Consider the following 26940-nt stretch of genomic DNA (forward strand, 5'->3'; position numbering starts at 1 on the left):
GAGGCCGCAGGCTGCACTCTCGTCTATGAGAGGATTTTTTTTTTTTTTGCAGAAAAAGTTGATTTGAAAAAAGGAGTACAATAAAGATAACCCCAGCCCGGAGTACCCCTTTAACTATGTGTTTCTCTGTTCACTGTTCCAACCAATCACAGGTGCAGGTACCACACACACACTTCCCACCTAGTTCACTTCTTTCCTCTCATCTCTTCACACTGTCTCCACCAATGAGAGGTTAGACCCGGTCACCCCTATAAAAGCGTAGTTAGTTCCTGGTGGGAGGTCTTAGCTAGATAGTTGTTAGTGGATAGTGAAACACAACTAGAGATTCCTACTATAAGGGAGACTTTGCTTAAGATGCACTGTTTAACCCATAGGTGGGGTAACCGTCCTCTAGGGAAAAGCTTGTCTACGCCAGGTATCCTTTCTCCAAGATTCTTAGTGCAGTCTTCAACAACTTAGTGTAGGCCCCCTGCTGGCAGCACTCAGTGTAGGCCCCCTGCTGGCAGCACTCAGTGTAGGCTCCCTGCTGGCAGCACTCAGTGTAGGCCCCCTGCTGGCCACACTCAGTGTAGGCCCCCTGCTGGCAGCACTCAGTGTAGGCCCCCTGCTGGCAGCCTTCTGTGTAGGCCACCTGCTGGCAGCACTCAGTGTAGGCCGCCTGCTGGCAGCACTCAGTGTAGGCCCCTCCTGGCAGCACTCAGTGTAGGCCCCCTGCTGGCAGCACTCAGTGTAGGCCCCCTGCTGGCCGCACTCAGTGTAGGCCCCCTGCTGGCAGCACTCAGTGTAGGCCCCCTGCTGGCAGCACTCAGTGTAGGCCCCCTGCTGGCAGCACTCAGTGTAGGCCCCCTGCTGGCAGCACTCAGTGTAGGCTCCCTGCTGGCAGCACTCAGTGTAGGCTCCCTGCTGGCAGCACTCAGTGTAGGCTCCCTGCTGGCAGCACTCAGTGTAGGCCCCCTGCTGGCAACACTCAGTGTAGGCCCCCTGCTGGCAGCACTCAGTGTAGGCTCCCTGCTGGCAGCACTCAGTGTAGGCCCCCTGCTGGCCGCACTCAGTGTAGGCCCCCTGCTGGCAGCACTCAGTGTAGGCCCCCTGCTGGCCGCACTCAGTGTAGGCCCGCTGCTGGCAGCTTTCAGTGTAGGCCCCCTGCTGGCAGCACTCAGTGTAGGCCCCCTGCTGGCAGCCCTCAGTGTAGGCCCCCTGCTGGAAGCACTCAGTGTAGGCCCCCTGCTGGAAGCACTCAGTGTAGGCCCCCTGCTGGCAGCTTTCAGTGTAGGCCCCCTGCTGGCAGCACTCAGTGTAGGTTGTGAGGGGTCTTGTATTAAGTTGTCAGAAAAGTACAAACTGTGACAAACCAGCCCCTCCCCTCTTACAATATAAACCCTGGTTATCCAGGTGAATAGATCAGACAATCCTTGCAGGATCTGAAGAGCTGAGGTTTCTTCTGCTACAATGGCCACAAAATGGGGCATCTGTGCTGCGGGGAAGATAAGCAATGATTTCATGGTGGCTCTGCAGACCCTGCCCGCTCAGGACCACCAGGTGAGTTCTGCTGACATACTGGATACTTTCTAGAGAAGTTATGACTTTACTTGTTTAGTACATAGAATGTTCTGGTATCACATATCATATGATTCCCAGTGCTAATGTAACTAATGTACTCATATACACTTTCATATACATCCACCCGCTACTTACTAACTTCTAATAGGGATCAACTGTGTAATGTGTTATTGTGGTTAAAGGGGTTCTACAATTGCACATATTGATGGTCTGTCCCCAGGATTGGCCACCAACATCATACCCTCAGTATTTTAATCTGACAGCCTCTGTATATATGGTGGACATCATAAAGGGAGTCCCCCACTTGGAGAGTTGCTCTTCATGCAGCAGGGTATAGTGACTCCTATACAGGAGACTGTTCTATGTATTTTGCTTTTTTTTGCATTTGGTGTTGATTTCTGTCTACAGACTAATGAGACTAAAACTTCTAGTTTCTCTGTTCCCGTCAGGCAGTGGCTGTTGCAGCTAAAGATCTGAAACGGGGTAAAGAATTTGCCCGAACTCATAATATCCCCAAGGTGTACGGCTCATATGAGGAACTTGCCAAAGACCCAAATATTGGTAAGGAATTACACCACCATAGAAGTAATCGAATACACAGATAGTGGACACTACTAGGGGGCAGAACGGTGTGCAACATAAAACAATGAATATAAAAAAGTTATGTGCAGGAAAGCAACCCTCTTGATCCAAACAGTCCTTTTTACTTACCGTAAAGAACATACAAAAAGCACAGTGTTTTGGTGCTCTCTCACGTGGCTTCCTCAGGTTACATGGTTGTGCTCTGTACTAGTCATTGAATATGGGCACTGATTGTGGTTTTACAGATGCCCAAGCAAATGTTTGGAAAATTGTATTGTGCTGAAAGCCATACTTAACGTATCTGGTTTCAGACATGGTTTCTAGCAATAAGTTACAGGGTAGACACTAGTTTTCACTAGTTTCCCTATGAGTTGATCTTTAGCAGCAAAACTCAACAGTGTGGTGTCTCTAGTGGGATCACTAAGGCCCTTCAAGATCTAGATAGTCCTGTTCCAGAGAAGAGTAGGGCCATCTTGCCATTTTCTTTGCTTTGGACAGGGTTTTAGTGTCACACAAGAGCAACATGGATGCGTTTTTTTGCATCCTTATTATTATCCCTATTATTAGGTCCTGGACTGGCCATGGATATACCTGAGAGCTGTCAGTTTGGGTCACCAGACCCTCAGCCAGGCTGGGACTTGTAGCTGTAATATTGGCAGAAAATGTATTACCTTTATGTGAAACCGACCTTTGGTTTTGGGGCTCCCCAATGCACAGGTACATTGGAAAATGCTATTTTTTTTGCTGGAGTTTTCCATTAAATTTAAACAGTTTAGAGCCACTCTAGAGCCTAAATGCGATCATACACAGAACACAAGAGTTGCATAGTCCCTATAACTGTTATATGTTGCAGATATCGTCTATGTTGGTGTATTGCACACAGTACATCGAGAAGTAGTGTTGATGTTTCTGCAGAACAAGAAAAATGTCATGTGTGAAAAACCACTGGCCATGAACTCAGCTGAGGTTAAAGAGATGACTGCGTCTGCAAGGGAACACAATCTCTTTTTCATGGAGGTACAGTCCTTTCATGTTTTGTCACTTCTAACAGGAGGTGCTAGCTTATCTCGCTTAAGTACCAAAGGATCGGGCATGTTAAAAACTGCCTAGTCTTTCTGTGTCTTGACATTTTCCATTGAAAAGTCAGGGCCCTATATGGATCAGTTGAAATCAGCAGGTTAATCTAATGTGTTTGGTGAGCCTAAGAAATCGGGTTGTATCATGCCAAAGTAAAATGTTAAACTGGACAGGTCTACTTTGATGTGAGAGAAATACAGTCTCCTGCGCTTACTAACTCTGAGGATTTCTCATTGAACTACAGGCCATGTGGAGTCGCTTCTTTCCTGTATATGATCAGATCCGCACTCTTCTATCCCAGAAGGCCATAGGAGATATCAAAGTGGTGCGGGCAGAATTTGGTTCCAACCAATATCATGTTCCTCGGGCAGTGGGGAAAGAGTTGGGTGGTGGAGCTCTGCTGGACATTGGTTGTTACTGTCTCCAGTTTGCATTAATGGTATTTAATGGTGAAAAGCCAGAATCGGTAACGGCTAAAGGTTTTCTATACGAGACTGGTACGTTTGGACAGATCAAGAATTGATCAAAAAAATGCCATAAATCACTCATTACTCCTTATTTTCTAGGGGTTGATGAGACCGTGACCATTATACTTCAATACCCTGGTAAAAGGCAAGCCATCCTCACCTGCACTATGATGGTGGGGATGCCAAACCAGGCTGCTATTTGTGGTTCTACTGGTATGATTCAGGTAATGGCAATTGAGTTATGTACTATAATTATTGATAGAAGGCCTATGTCAGACTTCAAAAAATTTTAAGCCAATGTGCCATGGGGTACATCACTGCTATTTTTTACCTTAATAGGTTGGCACCAGTGCAGGGATGCCGGTGCTGCCATCCTTTCTTGAATTGCCACCCTGTTCCTGTGCTAAGTACTGGTCTTTTACGAAGCACTGGCTTGCCCTGAAACACATGGGGCAGGCCAACTGCCCCCAGTGTGGCGGTATCCCCTCCCTTCTGTGACACAGCTCCTTTGATTCTAATGGAGCTGTGTCACAGAGGGGAGGGGGTTTTATCACACTGGGGGCTGTCCTGAAAATACTCTTTTTGTACTTTAAAGGCCATAAATATATGATAGGTGAGGCCCATTTTCTAAGAACCCTACTATAAGGCTATGTTCACACTACGTGAAGAGACCGGCCGTTCCGTGACCCGGCCGGGTCATGGAACGGTCGGTCTCTGCACGGATCATCCCGGCCGTTGATGCCGATGGCAGCTTTTACGTATGGTGAACATAGCCTTGTAGTGAACAAGGAGCTGTCAGAGTCCCAACCACTTTTATGTAGAATGGTTAAACAAACATTGGCAACTGACAGGAAGAGAGAGTCAAAAAGTTCAGATGCCGATGTATCATACATTTTTTATATTCTGCTATCCGGTTGCATAGCTATAAGGATCGCAGGGGGGGCAGCTGCGACTGGGCCTATAAGTCACCTCTTTAAGTTGATTGCTTATGCCTGACCTGCTAAAATTCAGCTTCAGTCCTATGCAGTATATGGAGGTCTGTGCAGAAGGACTGAGGGGGCAGAGGGATTATACAGATTAGCGGTCAGAGGAAAAAAGCCATAAAAAGAGAGATTGCACTGGCAGGAGCAGTTTTAAAAAAGGGAACACACCACTAGAATCTTCTGGGTGGTGTAAAAAAAATACACTAAGTGAATTGGTACATTAGCTTTAACAATAAATCAATTATAGCTATGGCCAGGGTAAGATTAGCATTACAGCTCCAGGCCCGCACCGGTACATAAGGCTACAAAGGGTTCGTACTTCGATCCCTGCTTATTTTGCTTGAGCCTGACTGGTTACATTTCCTCTATGGCTTCTGTTTATAGCAGGACCCATATTGTTACGCCAAATCCATTGAATGAAGGGTCTAAAATGATGATTCGTTGGATCTCTGCAGTTTTCAGCAAGAACGCTGAATGCTTTGTGATTATTATCGTCAAAAATTAAGTAAACCCTATTTGTGCCACTGTCATTGTGTCCCCTCAGGTTCCCTCATGCATGTGGTGTCCAACTTCAGTCATCTTGAATGGGAAAGAAACCAAATATCCATTGCCCCAGTCATCAAAAGCCATGCATTTCACGAACAGCACCGGACTAAGCTATGAAGCTGAACATGTACGCCAGTGTTTGCTTAAAGGTAACAATGTTCATGTGTCCTTATATTCTATCAATCTTGGACTCTGCTTTAATGGCGTCTCCTGGTGTTACAGGATTAAAGGAGAGTCCATTAATGACCTGGGCTGATAGTGAACTATTGGCCACCATTATGGAGGAGGTTCGAAAACAGCTTGGTGTTACATTTCCTCAGGACAAAGCCTAAACCTTCCACGTTTAAAAGCTGCAAATGATACAAAAAAAAATGTAACTGAAAATAAAATGGTGGAATTATTATAAAGTATACTGAGTTTTTATTCTTTACATATTCACTATTATTCATGGTATTCCTGGTTATGGTGTGAACATTAGATGACTTGGAACCATCTTATTAAGGATCAATGGATATTGTTACCCAGTATTCAATTTGGAAGACATAGATTTCCATAGATTCAAAGACATTAAAAAAATGTCAAACCCCGATAAATATAATTATTTTGGTGTAATATAATACACCAAAAGTAATGAAAACCACCACAAATAAAAATGATTGCTTCTTTTTTCAACACAGTGCTCCTCATTGCCATCTTTAACAGCAAAGAGCACCATGTCAGATTGGAAAGAATACACCACTTCCTGCAGGACATACAACAGCTGATAAGTACTCAAATAATTTTTAGGAGTAATTTATAAGTCTGTATAAAGGTGGGCCAATGGGATCCAGAAAGTGAGTGCTGATCTTGTGATCTCATCTGCAGTGCTTTCATAAGACTGTGTTCCCACACTGCAGTTTCATTGCGGTAGTGCATCATTTCTGTGAAGATGCTGCAGTCCCGCCACAGTACTGCAATAAATCTACAATGCGTGTAACCATAGCCTTAGGCACCATTAATTGTGCAGCTAATGTAATGCATCATTGTCGGCAGCACATCACCTGTTTACATAGGGCTGTGTGTGGCCAACATGGATGTATTAAATGGGATGCACAAAAGATCCAATCAGAAACAAGAACAAGCGCTTTCTCCTTCAAAGGCCGATCAACATGTGACCCTGATCAACCCCTTTAAAAAGACAGTGTATCCCCCCCCCCTTATACATTCTAGACTCTCATTTATTAATGTAATAATAATAGCTCAAAAAAGTAATGGATTCTACATGATAAAACTGCAATCAGGGTGTCCTTTTTATCTGGCATTTTTTAGGCAAAAAAACCCCCACTAATGTGGTTCATGGCTGGTTTAGGTGTTTTTGTGTGCTGAACTTTTTTTTCCCTCTGCCTTCACGTGACCTAGCTGCTGGACCGCAAAAGGTGACGCCATACACTTAGCAGGGGCGTTTTTGGGACAACCAGCGCAAACCTATTGAAGTCTATGGGAGAAAAATGTCACCATTTTAAGGATTTTAAGGCAGAGTGAAGCTTTGGAAAGTTTTATAACTTTTCATTAGGGTAACATAGAAGAGATTGAATGGATTAAAGTGACTTTGTACTGGCACCTTGCTACCCTGACCATCCAGCACTGTGTTGTAGAAGTACTCATGCCGTTCCAGGTTCATGGGTCGACCTGTCTCCTGGTGCCGGTATTTAGAAGAAAAATGACTTTTACCAATGCAGCAAGGCGGGCAGTCAAAATGGCGTGGCCTAAAACATCAGTGCCCTAGGCATGAGGCACCTCTCTCCGGCTTCCATCTAGCCCAGGGGCATTCTAAAAGTGAAGGGAGGCGCCGCAGGCCTAGGACACGAATGCTCTAGGCCTGTGCTTCTCAATTCCAGTCCTCAGGCCTCACCAACAGGTCATGTTTTCAGGATATCCGATACAAAGATCACCTGTGAGAATACCTGATGCACTGAGTATAAATATATCACCTGTGCAATACTAAGGAAATCCTCAAAACATGGCCTGTTAGTGAGGCCTGAGGACTGGAATTGAGAAGCACTGCTCTAGGCCACACCAGTTTGACTGCCCACCCGCCGCCTACAATTCGGTTCCAGCCGTTCGGTACAGAGTCGCTTTAAAAACAATTCTAGTAAACCCTCAACTGAGAGGCCTGTTGACAGATTAACGAACCTGCCGAAAGTTAGGGCATGTTCACACTGAGCAAATACGGCAGAATCCCGCCGTGCTCAGTGTCCTGCTGTAAGTGAATTAGAGGGCGCTTGCTCCTCCACTCCAAGAAGTGAAGTTACTTCTTTAAACGGAGAGCGGCGGCTGCGGAGGAGTGCGCGCTCTCCCATTGAGATGCTATGACACACTGAGGCAGGTGTAATTCAGTGGCGGAGAGTTTCGCAGCGGAATTATGCCTATTTTATTCAGTGTGAACATACCCTAAGGGTTTGTGTGAACCCAAACTTTCACCAGGTTTCATCTGTACTTTTGATGAGCAAGAACTCATTGACGGCAACTGAAATAGACAGATATAGAAAGAAATTATACAAGTTATTGAAAATAGTGAGAAACTCCTACACGGGTTTCAGAACTTTTTATCACACAATGTTTCAGCTTTAGCCTATGTTCCCAAACTATTTTTGCTCAGTATTTTTCAACTAAAAACTGGAGTGGATTGAAAACACAGAAAGGCTATGTATACACACTGTTGAAATTGAGTGGATGTCCGTTATGTCCGGAAAAGAATTACAGTTATTTTAAAGCAATGGTCGTTATTTGCCATTAAATGACGGCCATCCACTCAATTTCAGCAGTGTGTGAACATAGCCTATCTGTGTTTTTAATCCACTCCTGGTTTTGGTGGAAAAATTCTGACCAAAATACTGAGCAAAAATACTGTGTGGGAACATAGCCTTATGATGGAAGGACACGTTTTCGGGTACAATGCAGAAACAAAGAGCATAATGGAAAGAGTAATGGAAAAAAGCAGCCCTCCAGTAGTGATTCTGTACACAAGCGGCTCAGCAGCACTGCACACGTGCCAGTAGGAGTAGGATTTTGGCTGGATTTCAGCAGTGATCAGCAGATCATGTGACATTCCCCCCTCTGACCCCCCCTATAAACTGCACACACAGGCTTTTTCCTTCCTCTGACGGAACTCGGATTTAGTCAGTCAACCATGGCCACAAGATGGGGTATCTGCTCTGCTGGCAAGATAAGCAATGATTTTGTGGTCGCTTTGCAGACCCTGCCAGCTCAGGATCACCAGGTGGGTGCAGATCTGCAGCTCCATGCTGAGCACTCCATGCACTGAGCACAATGTAGTGAGCACTCACCTGAGTGTCAACAAAAACCAACATAGATAAGAACTACAAGATATAACATGCCAGCATTGGTGTAACTACTCCCACCCAAATCCATAGATCACACCCTGCATAATATTGTGTAATAAATAATATAATAGTGCACGCTCTGTATATAAGATCGCGTGTTTCAGTACATATATGAAGCAGCTGCAATAGATGTATAATACTATTAGCCTTCCGTATAGTACAAAGCCGTATTATATGTCTAGTATAAAGTCGTATAACTGCAAAAATAATGCCTACTACATACTCTACCTCCACATGCCTCCAATTTTAGTCAGATAAAAACCAAACTTTAATGCTTACAAAAATAGAACTTTAAAAAGTACCTGCCACTTTAAATCTTTTTTAACATGTGGTAAAAAATGTAACGTTCCCATAGACTTGCACTGGGAGTCCATGTTGGTCACATGTCAAAGTGCTGGAAGAGAACACACTAGCGCACACTTCTGGCTGGTTCTAGTGAAAACCCAGACCCTGACCCATCCAAACTTTTGACCTGCCTCTAAAACAGGTTAAAACTCTTAAAGTGACAGGACCCATTTAAGAGTGGCAGGACTCCTATGCCTCAGTGAAAAGCCTGTAACACAGCTTCATTTGCCAGGTGACATATAATACTGGTGTTAGGCATCAGAGTGCAGAGTGCAGGGTTGATGCATCAAAGGAGCCAGCAATCAGTGCTGAGCAACGGCCATTGGGAGCCATAACAATGGCAGCTGCTGGGGATTGAGGCAGGTGAGTATGTTGTGTTTTTAATTTTTATATTACCTAAAAAAAAAATTCTACACAATTCCTTTAAGGTTTGTTTGTAAATCCTCTTAGGGTACGTTTACACTGAGCAAAAGTGGCGGAATTCCGTGCGGAGCACCCGCCTGCCTCTCTTTGAGTGAAGAGCAGCGGAGGCCTGCGTGGCACCACATTGACACACTGGGACAGGTGGGATTCTGGGAGGAGAACACGGCAGGGGCTCTGCGTGTAGTTCCGCCTGTTTGAGGCTAGGTTCACACTACGTATATTTCAGTCAGTATTGTGGTCCTCATATTGCAACCAAAACCAGGAGTGGATTAAAAACACAGAAAAGATCTGTTCACACAATGTTGCAATTGAGTGGATGGCCGCCATTTAATGGCAAATATTTGCTGTTATTTTAAAACAACGGCCGTTATATGGCGGCCATCCACTCAATTTCAACATTGTGTGAACAGATCCTTTCTGTGTTTTTAATCCACTCCTGGTTTTGGTTGAAATATGAGGACCACAATACTGACTGAAATATACGTAGTGTGAACCCAGCCTTAGGCTGCGTTCACACTACGTATATTTCAGTTAGTATTGCAACCAAAACCAGGAGTGGATTAAAAACACAGAAAGGATCTGTTCACACAATGTTGAAATTGAGTGGATGGCCGCCATATAACGGTAAATAACTGCCATTATTTTAATATAACAGCCGTTGTTCTAAAATAACAGCAAATATTTGCCATTAAATGGCAGCCATCCACTCAATTTCAACATTGTGTGAACAGATCCTTTCTGTGTTTTTAATCCACTCCTAGTTTTGGTTGCAATACTGACTGAAATATACGTAGTGTGAACGCAGCCTTACTGAGTATGAAGGGGCTCTTACATTGGTTTCATCTCGTCTCAATGGTGTCATAGGTGGACATCTCTATTAGTGACCCTGCAGACCGGCTAAAAAAGAGTGAATCTTGCTCTGGCTGACGCGGCCTGTCCATGTGTTACATGGATGGTCATTCATTTGTATGGTTGGTTTGTAGCATTTTTACATCTATATTGTTGATAATTTTGTTACAAACTTTTCCAGGCGGTTGCGGTGGCTGCCAGAGATCTGAGCCGTGCCAAGGAATTTGCTCAGAACCATAGTATTCCTAAAGCTTATGGAACCTATGAAGAACTCGCCCAAGATCCAGACATTGGTAAGTGAGGAAATTTGCGGAATCAGTTTAATTAATAGAAATGATTTGGATTAGAAAGAATCTATGTTCTTTGGGGGAGATTTATCAAACTGGTGTAAAGTGAAACTGGCTCAGTTGCCCCTAGCAACCAATCAGATTCCACTTTTCCAAAGAATCTGTGAGGAAAGAAAAGTGGAATCTGGTTGCTAGGGGCAACTGAGCCACTCCAATGGTTTCCACTGCGGCCCTCTTAGAACTTCTTGCCCAGTCCAGGGATTGCCATCTCCGGCCAAACAAAACATCATAGAAAAAAAAGAGGACAACAGCAGAGTTAACATCTGGCAGAGGCAGTGGAGGGGAAGAGGTGAGTATGCTATGCACAGGGAGGCATATATAAATATATAATATAATAGTGATATTTTTGTCCAGAAAACCAGTTTAGGGTGCGTTCACACCTACAGGATCTGCAGCAGATTTGATGCTGTGTTCAGTTATTTAAATGAAATCTGCTGCAGATCCTGTAGGTGTGAACGCACCATTAACAGGATATATTGGGATTTCTGCCCAATATATCCAATATATATGATCAGCTTATAAGGTGACAACCAATATGGTTGTACTTACTGTTATAACTCTTGCTAACTTATGCCGTGGTCTGGTATTGCAGTTAATGAAAGTGATATACCTTATACAATTTGTGGCCAGGTGTGACAATAGTAGGCAGACATTTTTCTTTATAACCCTTTATACTTCCTCATAGATCTACTTGCACTTGATAGACCTCAGAGCATAATTCACATGTTAAAATGATCAAATTGAACCACATGCTCTCACCCGTTTTTGGTTTGCACATTTAGATATTGTCTATGTTGGAGCCATCCATCCCGCACATAGGGATTTGGTACTACTGTTTTTTAACCATGGAAAAAATGTCTTATGTGAAAAACCTATGACCATGAATGTTAAAGAAGTTAAGGAGCTCATCTCAGCTGCCCGGAAACACAACACCTTCCTGATGGAGGTAAGTTCACCTCTCACCATGGGTCATTTTCTACTCTGGACGCAATTCAGCCTTAAAGGAGAACTCTGGCGAAAATTTTTATTAAAGTATATATTGGTAATTTGTATAACTTTTGGGGGGCAGTACAATACTTTTTAATTTTTTTTTGCCAGACTTCTCCTTTAATTTTGATGTACTGTATAGTAAGTGGATTTAAAGGGGCCTCTTTCACATGTAGTATTTTAGATGAAACTAGAAATGAGTAAAAAAAACACAGAAAAAGAAGCAAATCTTTCCACTGAAGATAGATTTAAAAATCTTTCTTTCATTAGTATGACAGAGACACATAGCGACTGTCACCCAGCAGCCCACAAGATCCATGTCGTTTTTCAATAAAATCTGACATTTATCCTCTCTCTTTGGTGAATAGGCTTTCTGGAGCCGCTTTTTCCCAGTCTATGAAGAAATCCGTTCTCTGCTGGATCGAAAAGTTATTGGGGAAGTCAAGCTTGTAAGGGCAGAATTTTGTGCAAGTCTTCTTGGAGTCCCCCGGGCAGTAGAAAAGGAGCTTGGCGGAGGGGCACTTCTGGACGTTGGTTGTTATTGCGTCCAGTTTGCCTCAATGGTATTTAATGGAGAAAAACCAGAGTCTGTGACTGCAAAAGGATTTCTGCACGACACTGGTACGGTTTTTGTCCCAATGTCATATGTTAGAATAAGGCTCTGTTCACACCGCAGTTAAACCTTCTGTCAAGGGATTATGTCAGCAGGGTTTCTATGTCACTTTTTGTGTATAGACCTACATTTTGTTGTCTATACTGTAAGCATCCAAGTAAAAAAGTATAGATTTTTTTTTTTTCTTTTGGGGGGGATACATCTGCATAGAAAAGCAAGGTCAACACTGCTTTTTATACAGTAGGAAAAAAATTGAGCAGAAGGGCACCCTTTTGATCTTCATCTGAAATCCTTTCTTTGTCTGGACATGTGATCTCATGCTGACCCCCTGAAAATGACATGTGTTTCTGTGAACTCAATAAGGGTCAACATCTCAGCCAACAGAACTTCCTTTAGGACGAAGCTGCATGAACTGTCCCACAGAAGCCCTTCGGGAAGATAGTACTGGTTATAGAGGCCAATGTGATGGTGTGCCAATGCATCATGGGATTGATAGCAGATTTGAAAGGCAGAGAATGCAGTTTGATTGCTTAAAGTCAAGATGGTGGCTGATCAGAGGTCACATGATGCTACTACAGTGATCAAATGAATGCAGCAGAGCTAGAATGAAACAGATGACACTGCAGGAATAGTTACTGTGGTGCAGTATAGAGGCAAAAAAATTATACATATTTAATTTAAAAGTGCTTCTTTAAAGGGAACCTGTCACCCCCCCCCCCCTTAGAGCCCCCTATACTCACCTAATCCCGCCGGGTCCCGCTTCTGGACATGGTCGGGTCACGGAGATCTCAGCCGCTGCAGCCCGGCGCGCGCGCTGAGAGATGAGTCCAACGCTCATAGAGAATGACGGATCGCTGGACTCTCCTGTCATTCTCTACGAGTGTTGGACTCATCTGAGGAGCGCGCGCCGCGCTTCAGGCGCCGATATCTCCGTGACCCGACCATCTCCAGAAGCGGGACCCGGCGGGATTAGGTGAGTATAGGGGGCTCTAACGGGGGTCAGGAGCCTGTCACCCCGTCACCGGGGGTGACAGGTCCTCTTTAACACACATAATTTTTTTTTTCTGGTTTCACAGCATATTTTAGGCAAAAATTAAATCTGCCATTGCAAAGTACAAATAGTGGCGCAAAAAATAAAGGCTCATCTGGGTCTCTAGGTGGAAAAATGCAAGTGCTATGGCCTTATATACACAAGGAGGAAAAAAAATGAAAACTGTCTGTGTCCCCCTAAGAGGGTGTTTGGCAAATATTTTGGATTGTACTTTTCAGAATCTTCTTGACTCTTATATAAAATATATTTTTGCGTGGAGAATGCTGCTACAAGGCATTTCTATATAAATGAAGACATATTCAGATGGAGCTTAATATTTTTTTTCCGTAAAATGTTTAGGTGTTGATGAGACGGTGACTATTATTCTGCAGTACTCTGGGAAACGTCAGGCCATTATCACCTGTTCTTTGGCGACTGAAATGCCAAATCAAGCTGTTATCTCTGGTACCAAGGGAATGATTCAGGTAACCACCACCACAGTAGAAAAGAACAAGAGTAAATGTAAATGATCATTCTTGCATTGACTGTTTACTTTATAACATTAGGGCTTTGGAGCTTCTGCTCTTGTGAGTTATATTGGTAGTTACCATTCGTTATTATTACAGAATGTCTTTTTTAGTTTAGAAAGCAAATTTTAAAAATACTAAGTGAATCCTAATGCAATGGAGGGGAGCCTTAAAGGGGTAGTCTGTTCCAATATTACTTTTCATATGTTCTCCAAGGTGAGAGTAACAATTCCTTCCATACTTATTAGCTATTCAGTCTCCTTCGCCTAGTTCTGAGCAGCTGCTTTCTGCTGAAGACATAAAAAATTTGTGTTTAAGCTTTTCTCTCCCTCTTGCCTCCTCCTCGCTAATTTCTGAGACAGCTGACGTTAACAAGTTCCTATCTGTAACTTTGTAATGCAAGAGGGATAATCAGTGAGTTCAGCAACTTGACCTCAGATTAACCCTCCCAGCATTACAAAGAACCTAAAAAGTTGAAGATACAGCCAGCCAGGGACTTGTTTACATTAGCGGTCTCAGATGTGAGGGGGAAGAGGGGGAGACAGAGAAAAAAGCTCACACAGCTTTTGTGTCTTCAGCAGAAAGCAGAAGCTCAGAACTGGGGGAAGGAGACGGAATAGATAACAAACAAGTATGGGATTAACTATTAGTCTCACCATGTGCAGCAACATATCAAAAGTTATGTCTGAGAGGAATACCCCTTTAATGAGACCTGCCATATAAAATGGCTCTCGTTCTGGAGGACTGCATGTCCATTGTTATGAAGAGGAACTCTAATTCTTCATTTGTGATTTTTATTTTATTTTTTTTCCATCTTGGCAGATTCCTTCCTATATGTGGTCTCCAACGTCCTTAATAGTTAATGGGAAGGAAACAAAATACTCTCTTCCTCCAACTACAAAACACTTGTACTTCCATAACAGCACAGGACTGAGCTATGAAGCAGAACATGTGCGGCAGTGTCTGCTGAAAGGTAACGGGAATTGCCTAGAAGCCATTTATATGTTGGTGTGAATATGGTTCTATAAAGAGCCTTCTGATGCCTGAGCTGTGTAAAGGGTCAGACCATGTACATGGGCCATCAGTGCAGAAGTAATAAAGTTGAGGGAAACGTACTAGCACAACACATTTCAAATTTATCTTCAAATACAAACACATGGTATACTTGAAGACAGTATAAATATCACATACTTCACGTATTCAACATTCAAGCCTACGTTCCAGTTGTAAGGTACTGGGGAAGGAAAGGAGGATTACAGGACTAAAGACAGACATTGGGGAGATTTCACTAGAACAGAGACCGAAATGCAAAAGTCGTATTGGAGGGAAACCACAAATGAATTATTTGCTTCTTAAAATCTATGTATAATTTTTTCGTTTCAGGGTTGAAGGAAAGCCCAGTGATGAGTTTAGTGGAGAGTGAACTCTTGGCCACCATCCTTGAAGAGGTCCATGTACTACTTGGCATCTGTATTAATGCGGAATGAATGACTGCACCAGTCCTAGCGGCATCAATAAAAGTTTATTTCAGAAGACAAATACTGTGGGGACTTTACTGAGTATGAAACAGTTGAGTTTATCAAATCACTTCTTCTAAAAATGTGACTTTACAAATCCCAAAAGGATACAACCACTGCCCTGCAAGTAGTTATTCTTAGAGTCATTTACATATATATAAGTGCAATTTAACCCAGTGCACAGCCAGGGAAACTATAGCTTGACGCCTAGTTAAAGTGTCACTGTCTTTTTCTTCTTTTCAGAAATCAATAGTACAAGATTTTAAGAAACTTTATAATTGGGTTAATTAGGCAAATATGCCCGGTGATGTAGCTGTAAATTAACTCTTTTTTGATGCCTCATCTCCCTCCATGGCTCCTCATAAAGACAGGGGAAAGCTTCAAACTGCTTTGTCATGATAAAAATGCATTTTTTGGCTAAGGCTATGTTCACATCAGCGTTTGACCATCCGACACCATTCCGTCTACCTTTTCCGTTTTGGAGTAAGCAAAACGGAAACTGGAGGATACGTTAAAATCCCCATAGATTCCCATGATATTTCAGGGTGCTCCGTTTGCATGCAATCCGTTCAAGATCTGTTTTTTTTTGAACGGAGGAAAAAAATAGTGTTTTGCAGTATTTTTCTTTCCGTTTAAAATAACGGATCACGAACGGAAACTATACTTCCGTTTTTTTTTTACATTGTAGTCAATGAGGACGGATTTAAAACGGAAGGTATTTCCGCTCACATTCGTTTTTGCACTGAGCATGCGCAGAAGCAGCAAGAAACCAAAGAAGAAAAATAAACGGATAAAAAACGGATGCTGACTGATGCAAATGGATGTACAAAAGTTTGTTTTTTTTAAGTCAAAATACAAACGGACCATTAAAAAAAGATGAACATTTTGCAATCAGTCTGCTCATCAGTTTATGCTCATCCGTTTAATTAAAATGGACGGATCCATTAGAAAAAAAGAAAAACACTAGTGTGGCCGATCCCTAATAAACCCAATTAGTTTCTTAATTGCCTGGACTATTGATTTCTGCAAAAAATTTTTTAAAAAACGACAGTGATACTTTAAGTATATACTTAAAGGGAACCATTCACCTATATAACGCCTGTTAGGCTATGGAAATGTGCTGTAGCAGCACCCTTAGCACTTAGGTGGTATTGCACGGGACGATTTTCGTTTGAAAAATCGTTCGTGTCTGGATTTGAATGATAATCTTTCCGTGTAATAGGCAACAATTAAATGACTGAGAAATCGTTGATCGTTTGATGGAATCTGGACCGAGCGTCACTGTTGATCACAAATCATTCGAACATGGTTTGGTGTAATAACACGTCAGTCCCTGGTCTATCAGCCAGGAAAACACAAGCGCACAAACGACCCGAAGTAACAATCGTCTTGTGTAATAGGGCAAACAATTAAGTTCATTCGTCATAGTGGTTGTTTGAGATCGTTAATCGCTAAAAAATCAACCTGTGTAATACCACCCTTAGTGTAATAAGGCCTTTACATTCTGTTCAGCCATTCACCTGATATTCAGGACAACGTGCCACACCACTCCCCACCCTCCTGCTGCTAGCTATATACAGCATGGATAGATTTTACCAGCACTGAGTGCCAGACTTCAGAAGGCAGCCAACTGATAAGCCATTTGCTTTATTACTGTAAATTTGCTCTAGAACTGCAATACATCATTGTTCAGCTTCTGTCACTAGTTTAGGTTACCTCTAAATAGGGCAGCATAAACCTACTCAGTCACGGCCAAAAGTTGAGAATGATACAAATATTATTTTTTACAAAGTCTACTGCTTCAGTTATTAAAATAGCAATTTGCATATACTCCAGAATGTTATAAAGAGTGATCAGCTTAACAGCAATTACTTGCAAAGTCAATATTTGCCTAGAAAATAAACTTTATTCCCCAAAACAGATTTCAACATCATTGCAGCCCTGCCTTAAAAGGACCAGCTAACATTTTTTCAGTGATTGCTCCATTAACACGGGTGTGGGTGTTGATGAAGACAGGGCTGGAGATCAATCTGTCATGATAAAGTAACAACAATGCCTTTTCCAGCATGATGGAGCACCTTGCCATAAAGCAAAGGTGATAACTAAATGGCTCAGGGAACAAAACATAGAGATTTTGGGTCCATGGCCTGGAAACTCCCCAGATCTTAATCTCATTGAGAACTTGTGGTCAATCATCAAGAGACAGGTGGACAAAAGTACACTCTTTGGACCAGCCCCAGTGTATTTTCAGATATATCGAAACAGATCTTGCGGGAACCACATTGGCACGAGGGTGACATGGCCCTATTTCATCACATTGATATAGATTTCTCTTGTTTCCTCTGACAAAGTCACAGGTATCTGCGCCTGTCTGCAGGTTTAAGCAGCCCTATCTAAGGGTGTGTTTACACAAATGACAGATTTTTGAAGCCAGAGCCAGGAAAGGATTTGAGAAATCTGTCTTTCCTTTATCAGCCATTCCTTGTTTATAGTCTGTTCCTAGCTTTGGCTTCAAAAATGCCAGAAAAATCTGTCTAAGCACACCATAAAGGTTGGCATGAACTTGTAATAGAAGCTGAACAGAATGATGGATCACTTACACTGATCTGTGCAGCTCATTTAATGCAGCATAAACCTAGTGACAGATTCCCAATTAAAGGGGTTATCCAGCACTACAACCATGGTGACTTTCTTCCAGAGACAGCACCACTGTCCAGTTAGGGTACAGCTCAGTTCCATTGAAGTTAACAAAGCTTATTTGCAAACCACACCTGAACTGGAGACAAAAGCGGTGCGGTCTCTGGAAGAGAGTGGCCATGTTTTTGTAGCACTGGATAACCCATTTAACCCCAAGCCTATTTGGGCCTTAATGACCAGGCTCATTTTTCAAAATCTGACCTGTCTCACTTTATGCGCTTATAGTGATGCTTTAACGTATGCTAGCGATTCTGTTTTTTCTTAACATATGGTACTTTATGTTAGTGGCAAAATTTGGTCACTTTTTTTTTGTGAAAAACATCAAAATATCAATTAGCATTTTGACCCCACAGGGGCTTGAGGAAAGTATTCACAATTAGGCTGTAAAAAATGGAAAATAGAAATTTTCCAATATATTCACTTACATTAAATTCTCATTTTCACAAGCAACATGAGAGAAAATGCACCCCAAAATCTGTAACGCAGGTTCTCCTGAGTAGAATGGTACCCCATACGTGGGCATAACTGTATGGGCACACAGTGGGGCTCAGAAGGAAGGGAACACCAATTAGCATTGTCAGAAGATTTTTCTGAAGAGGTTTCTGAGCGCCAGGTGCGTTTGCAGTGTCCCTGTAGTGTCAGAATACAACCCCCCCCCCCCCCCCCCCCCCAAAGTCAATTTTGGAAAGTACACCCTTCAAAGAATTCATCTTGGGGTGTGGTGACCATTTTGACCCCACAGGTATTAGAGGAAAATATTCAAAATTAAACCGTAAGAATGAAAAAATTAGAATTTTTCCAATATTATGTTTGTTTAGTTTGAAATTTCTCAATTTCACTAGGAACAGGGGAGAAGACTCAGCCCAAAATTTGTAACGCAGGTTCTTCTGAGTACAACAGTACCCCATATGTGGGCATAAACCACTGTGTGGGCACACAAGGGAAGGAGTCATTTTGCTGGAACAAAACCGCAGCTAGTATCAATTATTAGAATAGCAAAATTGCTAAAAAAAATAAAATAACTTAGATTACAGGTAATCTGGGGATATTAACTGGCTATCTGGGGTGTGATGGGCAGTCTTTGGCAATCTGGGGGTGTTTACTGGCTATCTGGGGTGGTAATGGACAATAGAGGGGGTTATGGGCAGTCTGTGGCAATCTGATGTGGTTATGGGTTATCTGAGATGGTTACAGGTAAACTGGTGTGGTTATGAGTAATCTGGAGTGGTTACGGGTAGCTACAGGTAATCTGGGGCATCTGATTTTTTTTATCCCATTACCAATGATTTACAGTGATGGGGGGGGGGGGGGGGGGGGGAGTGTCAGCAGCATTTGGAACAAGCGATCACCATGATCATTGCCCCATGCTCTGTCACCTCTGGTGGTGGGGAGAATGGGACTTTGATAGTGTTTAGGAATCCAACCCTGTGAACAGAGTGTTCACAGTAATGCAGCTATCTTCCTAACAAACGTTGCCACATTGCAAGATCCATAGTGTTCTCTTTTGCACGACAGCTGTTTTTGGGCTCAATTTTTGGCAGGAAGATCTGTAGTTTCTATTAATACCAAGTCATATATATGACTGATCTCTTTTGATGTATTTTCTAAAGCGGATTGATAATACAGCAATTGTTTTTAAAAAAATTTGTCATGCGATTTATTTAGTTTTATAGATTGGGTTGTTACGGACACCAAACATGCATAGTTTGTTTTTGATTTTTTATGTAACAGTTTATAGGGAATATAAGGCATTTTTATTATTGGGGGATGTTTTGGTGCACTTTTACACTAGCATACATTAGTGTAATACTGTAAAGTGATCTTTGATTACCAATACAATACATTGCACTACTATGGTAGTGCATTGTATTATGCATCATGCTAACAGGCAATCTGCATAGCCATGCCTGTCAGCATATCTGTGGTAATCCTTGGGCCCATTAGACCCCTGGGATTACCATGGAGGCCATCAAGGGATTGGACAGCGCCACAGGACCTCCAATCACACAAGTACCCGTGGCAGCCACCGGAACCCATTACATGCCACTCATATGATGGCATTTAATGGGTTAAACTACCCAGAGCAGGGGGGGGATCCTCTTCTCCAGGTAGTTTCAGGTAAAGATCAGCTGTCATTGACAGCTGATCCCTGCTCTGCCGGTACAAGGGGCGGCAGAGCTTTCCAATATGTACACCATTAAAGGCATACATATCAGAATAAAGCCCATTAGTGACTGCCGTGAAAATACTCATTGGCAGTGACAAGTTAATGTAATATTTGTATTGCCACGCAGCAATACCAGATGGGTGTACTTTATTGTATTGGGGCTATGGGAATTATGTATACATTTTATTTTAAGTGTCTTTACACTTTGTGTTTTAGTCCCACCATGGGGACTTTATTACCTGATTACAGGCATATTGCATTGCTCATCAGCACTGCAATATGCCTATAATTGGCAAAGCTGATCAGACTCAGCCTATGCCTGATCAGCCACCGTAGCTATGACAGGCTGCTCTGGGAAGCCTCCTGACGTCACAGCTCCCGTCAGGACTGTGCGATCTTACCGCACAGCCCCGATGGAGGAGGAAGGTAGGATTCTCCCTTCCTGTAGCACTATAGGTGCTGCGATCACACAGATCGCAGCACCTTTAGGGTTAACTGCAGAGATTCAGGCTCACCCCTGTCATCCCTGGGATGTGCTGGCATGTCCTTATGCGGGAAAGGGTTAATGGTAATGTCTAGATGTCCCCCCACATTAAGAGACCAACAGGCCTCAAAGGCCTGCACATCTCTCACTTGCTTGTGTTTTAGAGAAGAGTCACAACTGAAGTTTCAGAATGATTTTATTTTATTCAGAACAGGACTGCATACACAAATCCAAATGCATTATTCACACAACAGGGTACTGGTGTATACATCAGGTTACATGGCTGGGCAGTGTACTTCAATCCAAATCCCTGCAAAAGACAGATAACAGTTCAGACCATAGCACTGGTAGGATGACTCTAGAAGAGCAACCTGATCTGTCTCAGTATAAAACAATGTTCTCACAGGAAATCAAACAATGTAGGTAAAAAGGAAACATCACTGACAGACCATACACAAAGCAGTGTGGGAGTCAAGGTAGAAACTTACCAGATGGACTATGGAGCTCTCCATAAGCACTTGTCTAGGATGCCCTGGAATAGAGAAAACATTAGTGACTGAGATTAGGAAACTTAGAAGCACAGAACTCTACTATGGACCTGCAAAGTAGAGGTTAATACCCAGATTTAGCTAGGATATGTAGATTCTAGAAGACATTCAGGACACCAGTCTAGGTATACCCAGGGTAGTGCTGCACACTTAAATATGAGGCTGTAAAACCCAGCTCAAAAATGACCATAACAATGTAGATATAGAGCAGTCACTTCATTACAGTAAGGCCTACCTAGTTGTTGTGCACCAGACATGGCATTTAGTAACTTCCCAATGGAACAGCTTGTAGAGCGCTCATGTCATTTAAGGGGGGAGGGGAGAAGATAAACATGGCCCTAAGTTGTGGTACAGCCCAGGGTCATTATACTAACATACCTGATAAGGGACCACCAGCCTCCTATTCACCCAAAAGCACCATGTCTGCCTCTGATGGGCTTCATTCTTCAAGACCTGAAAGGCAAGTCAAGAGTCAGTAACCAAACTAAGTTTTTCTAATACCCTACTGTATAGAATAGGCATCAGCTAAGCCAATTGGCACTATCGTCAGAGCCTCTTCACCAGTGAGACTTGGAAGACCATCGTGAGTAAGACATCATTTGCACTGAGAAGTTCTCTACCCCACCCATTCATCTCTAAATGGAAGTGGCCATTACCTTTTAACAGTCCCTCCATGTTTTCCAGCTTCCTTGACGAGCCTAGGAGATTTAAACAGTAATTAGAAGTTAAAATTTAATGCAGAAAACTCAGTCTCACACTATAGAAGTGGTCCTAACTAAAGATTGGCAAACCTCAAGCACTTAGGCATGTCAAAACCTGAGCATGCAGCACCAATTACCCTAGGGTTGCAGCCACTGGAGTCCTATAAAACCATGGATACAGCCTATGGGCTAATACACGTTGTCCCACTCCCTAGGGTCGCTTGCAACTTCAGCCACCAGTAATCAAATACTGCACGCTCTGGTTCAGATGGATCCAAATGTGTTCAAGATTGGCTCATCTCTAGCACTAACAAAAGGAACACGTTACATCCCTGGAGGTATCTAACCGACCAGAGGTAATATGGGATGATTCTTGCAGAAACTCCACAAGTTGTGTCATTAAATTAAGTGGAGCAGAACTGCAAAGGGACTGGTCTGCAACTACCTATTACTAAGGTCATGCTTTCCTGTGGAATAGCTTTAAGGTGAACTCAGCAGTCAGATCCATAAAGTTGTGTCATCACAATTCAGGTTCGGGATAGACTCATCATTGGTTCACCCATCTGTTACAATGTGTTTAATTCTTGTATGGGATACAGCAGAATCATTTCCATACATTATATATACACCTGGATTCATATCTTCATGTGAAGAATCCCTACAAGTAGTTGGGTTGACCCTCTAATAATTCATCTGCTATGCCAGAGGTAAGGAACCTGGGCCCTCCAGCTATTGCAAAACTACAACTATCACACCTGGACAGCCAAAGCTTTGGCTGTCCAGGCATGATAGGAGTTGTAGTTTTGCAACAGCTTGAGAGCCAAGGTTCCCTACCCCTGTACTATGTCCTCAGGCCAAGTGCTACATTCTAGATCCCTCTGAGGTAAAGTTGTGAATCAAATGCCTTCATACCTGTGAGCAATCCAGGTCGATGACATAGAATTCATCTTTTCCGTCGTCTCCTCACAACCTACAACATTAAAGTTATGGTTACAAGTGGGATTTCACATCCATAGGGGTGTTTAGAGTCATGCACAGCATCAGTAAAGCCATAAGGCATTGTCGTCAGAACCTCCATGAGGCTTGGAAGACCATCGTGAGAAAGAACATCACTTGCGTTTAAAGACTAGCAGCCTTCAGCGCAGAAAATCTTACCTCAGATGCTTCCATGTCCTACACCCATGGTTTCACCTAAAAAAGAAAAAAAATATGAATGCCAAAACTAAAGACCAAAAGATCACATGCTTCTGCCTCCATCTTGCAAACAGTATGAGGAATAGGACTCTAGAGATCTGAAATAAGATGTTTAGGGGCAGGAAAAGTGTTAAAGGAAACCAATCAGCCCAATTGGGCTGATATGGTTCTCTGGAGCAATGTATAAAGCTCCTGCAGCAGCCATGGCACATACCAGCCGCAGGAGCTTTATATCAGGGAAAAATTATTCCCTAGCTTGTGACAGGCAGGCGGGGGAAGTAGTCATCTGGGCAGCTCCCCACCAGTGTCTAGTCACAGCACTGCCTGTCAGCATGCTCAGCAGGATGACTGAAAGGCAGAGGTCTGTTACTGGCCTCTCTGCCTGTCATTCATCCCGCTGAGCGTGCTGACAGGAGCTTTACACATTGCTCCAGGGAACCATATCAGCCCAATTGGGCTGATTTGTTCCCTTTAACATCATTGTAATAGCTGGGAGAAGTGTCTCAGTAGAAGTCTCTGTACAGAGACCCCAATAAAACTATACTGTCATGTTAAAGATGACAGCACACATAGGGATATGCTAAAGGAACTCTTATAGGGGTTGGAGTGCTTCCTCAGTGTAAAATTGTAATTCTTACATTGAATGAACCAGGTAGAGCAGTACAAGCCTTGGCCAGAGTCCTCAGTACTGTCACACTCAGCAGTCAGATCCATAGTAAAGTGTGTCATCAGACAGGTCAGGTTCGGGATAGACTCATCATAGTTAATGCAGTACTGACTTGCTTGCACACAAAGCATCTAGTGTAGAATCAGTGAAGGGACTTCATGTAATACATTTTAGTTATCATGGAAGACACGGCACTTCCTGTTTTCTGACTCAAAACAGGAAACAGAAGACAGGAAGTCCTATGTATCCCAGGCCATCTGAGCGCTCACAGAGAGAAGGCAGTCATGTGATTGACGGACACATTGAGCCGTGACTCTGTACTGGCTGGGATCCTTGTGTTTAGTTTGTTTTTTCCAATCAGCACAAGTCAGATAATCTTCCTTCTGGAGACTGGACCTTAATTTCTGGCAAGTTCCGTTTTACAGCATATTATAATGAATGTAAGTTGCAAACTTGCTTCATTACTAGAGATGAGCGAACCGGGTTTGGGACCATCCGAACAATCGGCATTTGATTAACGGGGGCTGCTGAAGTTGGATAAAGCTCTAAGGTTGTCTGGAAAATATATATACAGCCAATGACTATATCCATGTTTTACACATGTTGGATAAAGCCCTTAAGGCTATGTGTAAAACATGGATATAGTCATTGGCTGTATATATATTTTCCAGACAACCTTAGAGCTTTATCCAACTTCAGCAGCCCCCACTAATCAAATGCCGATAGTTCGGGTTTGGAGCGACTCGAGGTTCACTCATCTCTATTCATTACACATCTGTAGATTTAGATTTTAAAAGTTATTATGACAGTGACACTTTAAGGTGGACAGTTCTAGCACTGGCACCACATGACCCATCACATTGCAGGATTATACATACTGCAGCATACAGACTATGGGAGTTTTGCAAATGCTGCTTCAACTGATTGCAATAGTGTCCCTTCATACCTGTGACTGATCCAGCTCCGAGGACATCTCATCTGGGTTCTCAGGTCTCCCTGTGACAACCTATATAACAAAGCTATGGTTACAACTGGGATTTCATGTCCATAGGGGTGTTCAGCATCATGCACAGCATCAGTAAAGCCATAAGGCATTGTCGTCAGAACCTCCATGAGGCTTGGAAGACCATCGTGAGAATAAGCATCACTTGCATGGTAACAGACTAGCAATTCCATCTCCATTGCTGATTATCTTACCTCAGACACCATTGTGATGTTGTAGGGGATACACCCATAGTTCTTCCTATAAAAAGGAAATAAAGCTGAACTCAAGGACAACAGGCTTATGCCACCATTACATACAAAAGTCAAGACAAAGTAAGCCATACTGAGCTGCTAACATGCCCCCAGTGCTACCGACCTTACACTAGTCCACTACCACTAGAGGTGCACTGCAGCCTATGAAGGGCGGCACATGGCAGGAGCTTCATGTATTAGGCATGGAGACCCTTACCCAGACTGAACCACCATGAACTCAGCAGTCAGATCCGTAGTAGAGTATCATCAGACAGGTCAGGTTCGGGATAGACTCATCCTAGTCCAGGCAAGTTCAGTATATAGTGACTGGCATCCAGTTTACAGGAGTATTCGGTGGTCTGATGCTTAAAAGTGTAGTCACCACTCATTCAGGATATTTCCACAGCATTAAACTATAAGTTTACTAACTCCCATAGAATAGAGAGACCTCTCCACCCACTGCCATAAACACATGATGAGGTAATTCTTTAGACTGTACCACCAGGCCCAGACAGAAGCACTGGAGATGGGCCAACCCACCCTTAGTGGGAGGAAACCCTAGCCCCTCTATGATAGGGTTCGATCGATTCTAATGGAGTCACATCATGAAGGGGCTGGGGTTTCTTCCCACTAAGGGTGAGTCAGCCCGCCTCCAGTGCTTCAGCCTGGGCCTAGTGGTACAGTCACTTTGGCCTGCTAGAAGCATAAAACCATGAAGGAACAGTTACTACTATAACTACTAACAAGGTATCCAGACATCTCCCACTATTCAGCATTTGTGCATGGACACTTCTGTATCTTCTGTGCACCCCTAGCATATAACAGTAAGCAGCAAGAGATAATAGCTCATGTCACCATGCTGCACTCACAGAAAATCCCTGCAACCAGACCTGCCCCCTACTTGGAATACCCCACCCTGAGGATATTGGTCTGTAATTAAAGGGGTACTCTGGCAACACTATTACAAACCAAGTGGTGTCATAAAGTACCAGAGATTTGTAAGTTACTTGTATTAAAAAAAAATCTGCAGTCTTCCAGTTCTTATCAGCTACTGTATGCCCTGCAAGAGGTGGTTTATTCTTTCCAGTATGACAGTTCTGCCACCTCTGTCCATGTGAGGAACTGTCCAGAGCAGGAGAGGTTTTCTATGGGAATTTGCTACAGCTCCTAACACAGACAGAGGTGGAAGCAGAGAGCACTGTCAGGCTGAAAAGAATACACCACTCACTGCAGGGCATACAGCAGCTGATAAGTACTGGAATACTGAAGATTTTTGATTGAAGTAAAGCAGCAACAGATGATTTACACGGAGTGTTCTTTTACCAATCCCTTTAACAGTACAGAAATCTACTAGTGATGTAAGCTGCCCCCTGCCGGCAGAGCCAGGGATAGCTCTCCGCTAACCACTCGGGCTCATGTCTAGGTGCACTGACCCCCATGTACTACAGCTGCTCGGCCTTCTCACTGCCTCCCTGCTGAACAGCCACAAAATACTAAGCAGCAAACTGTATAAGCGTGAGAAACCAAGACCTCGCGTAACTAACACAGCTCTGCTACTCCACCTTAGCACACAGAGAGGAAACTATCGTACAGAGACAGGAGCCCGCACCCCGCTCACCTTCCTGAAAGCACGCCGCCAGGAAAGAGACCCTCCTCCAGCTATGGGGCCGTATAAAAGCGTCCACGGGGCGGAAGTGACCTCAACATCCTGGCAGGGGGCGGGTCTTCCTCGCGTTATAGCGGTAGGGGTGAAGCTCGGACCAGCGGGGCCATTATTGGAAGTTGTGGGCGGTGCCTCGGCAGTGACGTCACGCAGGGCGCGAGAGTAGTGGAAGCGTACGGTGCAGCATACTAAACATTCCCATACAACTTGGAAAACGTGAATAGGTTCCGGGTCAGAATAAACCCCCTCATAGCGCCTCAGGGGGTTGTTGGAATATGTGGGGGTAAATTGGAGGGGTACAGGAGAGGGCGCACTCATCTACAGTATATAGCCCATGGTATACAGGC

General features: G+C 43.4%; 2 protein-coding genes, 1 long non-coding RNA gene and 7 other non-coding genes across 10 annotated transcripts; 2 read left to right on the plus strand and 8 right to left on the minus strand.

The window, feature by feature from the left end:
• Positions 1-1362: 1362 nt before the first annotated feature.
• On the plus strand, positions 1363-5547 carry LOC138769247 (trans-1,2-dihydrobenzene-1,2-diol dehydrogenase-like). Its single transcript, XM_069947589.1, has 7 exons — positions 1363-1539; positions 2010-2121; positions 2996-3159; positions 3464-3716; positions 3786-3910; positions 5214-5364; positions 5438-5547. The coding sequence occupies exons 1-7, from the start codon at positions 1450-1452 to the stop codon at positions 5545-5547; spliced, it is 1005 nt and encodes a 334-aa protein (XP_069803690.1). The 5' UTR covers positions 1363-1449.
• A 2791-nt stretch (positions 5548-8338) lies between these two features.
• On the plus strand, positions 8339-15206 carry LOC138769310 (trans-1,2-dihydrobenzene-1,2-diol dehydrogenase-like). The gene is made up of 7 exons (XM_069947705.1): positions 8339-8474; positions 10397-10508; positions 11345-11508; positions 11918-12170; positions 13553-13677; positions 14542-14692; positions 15103-15206. The coding sequence occupies exons 1-7, from the start codon at positions 8385-8387 to the stop codon at positions 15204-15206; spliced, it is 999 nt and encodes a 332-aa protein (XP_069803806.1). The 5' UTR covers positions 8339-8384.
• Positions 15207-20762: 5556 nt separating this feature from the next.
• Positions 20763-26642, minus strand: LOC138769061 (uncharacterized). Its single transcript, XR_011359206.1, has 9 exons — positions 26549-26642; positions 24892-24937; positions 24641-24700; positions 22989-23024; positions 22746-22803; positions 21789-21830; positions 21511-21585; positions 21073-21116; positions 20763-20894 (listed from the first exon to the last, which is right to left on the minus strand). It is a non-coding gene; the product is annotated as an uncharacterized lncRNA (long non-coding RNA).
• LOC138770197 (small nucleolar RNA SNORD34) lies at positions 20959-21033 on the minus strand. The gene has a single exon (XR_011359434.1). It is a non-coding gene; the product is annotated as a small nucleolar RNA SNORD34 (small nucleolar RNA).
• LOC138770201 (small nucleolar RNA SNORD35) lies at positions 21645-21736 on the minus strand. Its single transcript, XR_011359438.1, has one exon. It is a non-coding gene; the product is annotated as a small nucleolar RNA SNORD35 (small nucleolar RNA).
• On the minus strand, positions 22322-22389 carry LOC138770205 (small nucleolar RNA SNORD50). Its single transcript, XR_011359442.1, has one exon. It is a non-coding gene; the product is annotated as a small nucleolar RNA SNORD50 (small nucleolar RNA).
• LOC138770198 (small nucleolar RNA SNORD35) lies at positions 22865-22951 on the minus strand. Its single transcript, XR_011359435.1, has one exon. It is a non-coding gene; the product is annotated as a small nucleolar RNA SNORD35 (small nucleolar RNA).
• Positions 23722-23793, minus strand: LOC138770206 (small nucleolar RNA SNORD50). Its single transcript, XR_011359443.1, has one exon. It is a non-coding gene; the product is annotated as a small nucleolar RNA SNORD50 (small nucleolar RNA).
• Positions 24761-24847, minus strand: LOC138770200 (small nucleolar RNA SNORD35). The gene has a single exon (XR_011359437.1). It is a non-coding gene; the product is annotated as a small nucleolar RNA SNORD35 (small nucleolar RNA).
• On the minus strand, positions 25166-25235 carry LOC138770207 (small nucleolar RNA SNORD50). The gene has a single exon (XR_011359444.1). It is a non-coding gene; the product is annotated as a small nucleolar RNA SNORD50 (small nucleolar RNA).
• Positions 26643-26940: the final 298 nt, after the last annotated feature.

This window comes from Dendropsophus ebraccatus, chromosome 12 (genome assembly GCF_027789765.1).
Source record: "Dendropsophus ebraccatus isolate aDenEbr1 chromosome 12, aDenEbr1.pat, whole genome shotgun sequence".
Classification (NCBI taxonomy): Eukaryota; Metazoa; Chordata; class Amphibia; order Anura; family Hylidae; genus Dendropsophus; species Dendropsophus ebraccatus.

What these genes read in the sequence shown, in the direction of transcription:
- LOC138769247 (XM_069947589.1), top strand. Translation starts at nt 1,450, where the DNA reads ATGGCCACAAAATGGGGCATCTGTGCTGCGGGGAAGATAAGCAATGAT. An exon ending in TGCCAAAGACCCAAATATTG is followed by an intron (nt 2,122 to 2,995) that starts GTAAGGAATTAC and finishes TATATGTTGCAG; the next exon opens with ATATCGTCTATGTTGGTGTA. An exon ending in ACGCCAGTGTTTGCTTAAAG is followed by an intron (nt 5,365 to 5,437) that starts GTAACAATGTTC and finishes CTGGTGTTACAG; the next exon opens with GATTAAAGGAGAGTCCATTA.
- LOC138769310 (XM_069947705.1), top strand. Translation starts at nt 8,385, where the DNA reads ATGGCCACAAGATGGGGTATCTGCTCTGCTGGCAAGATAAGCAATGAT. An exon ending in AGGATTTCTGCACGACACTG is followed by an intron (nt 12,171 to 13,552) that starts GTACGGTTTTTG and finishes TAAAATGTTTAG; the next exon opens with GTGTTGATGAGACGGTGACT. An exon ending in GCGGCAGTGTCTGCTGAAAG is followed by an intron (nt 14,693 to 15,102) that starts GTAACGGGAATT and finishes TTTTCGTTTCAG; the next exon opens with GGTTGAAGGAAAGCCCAGTG.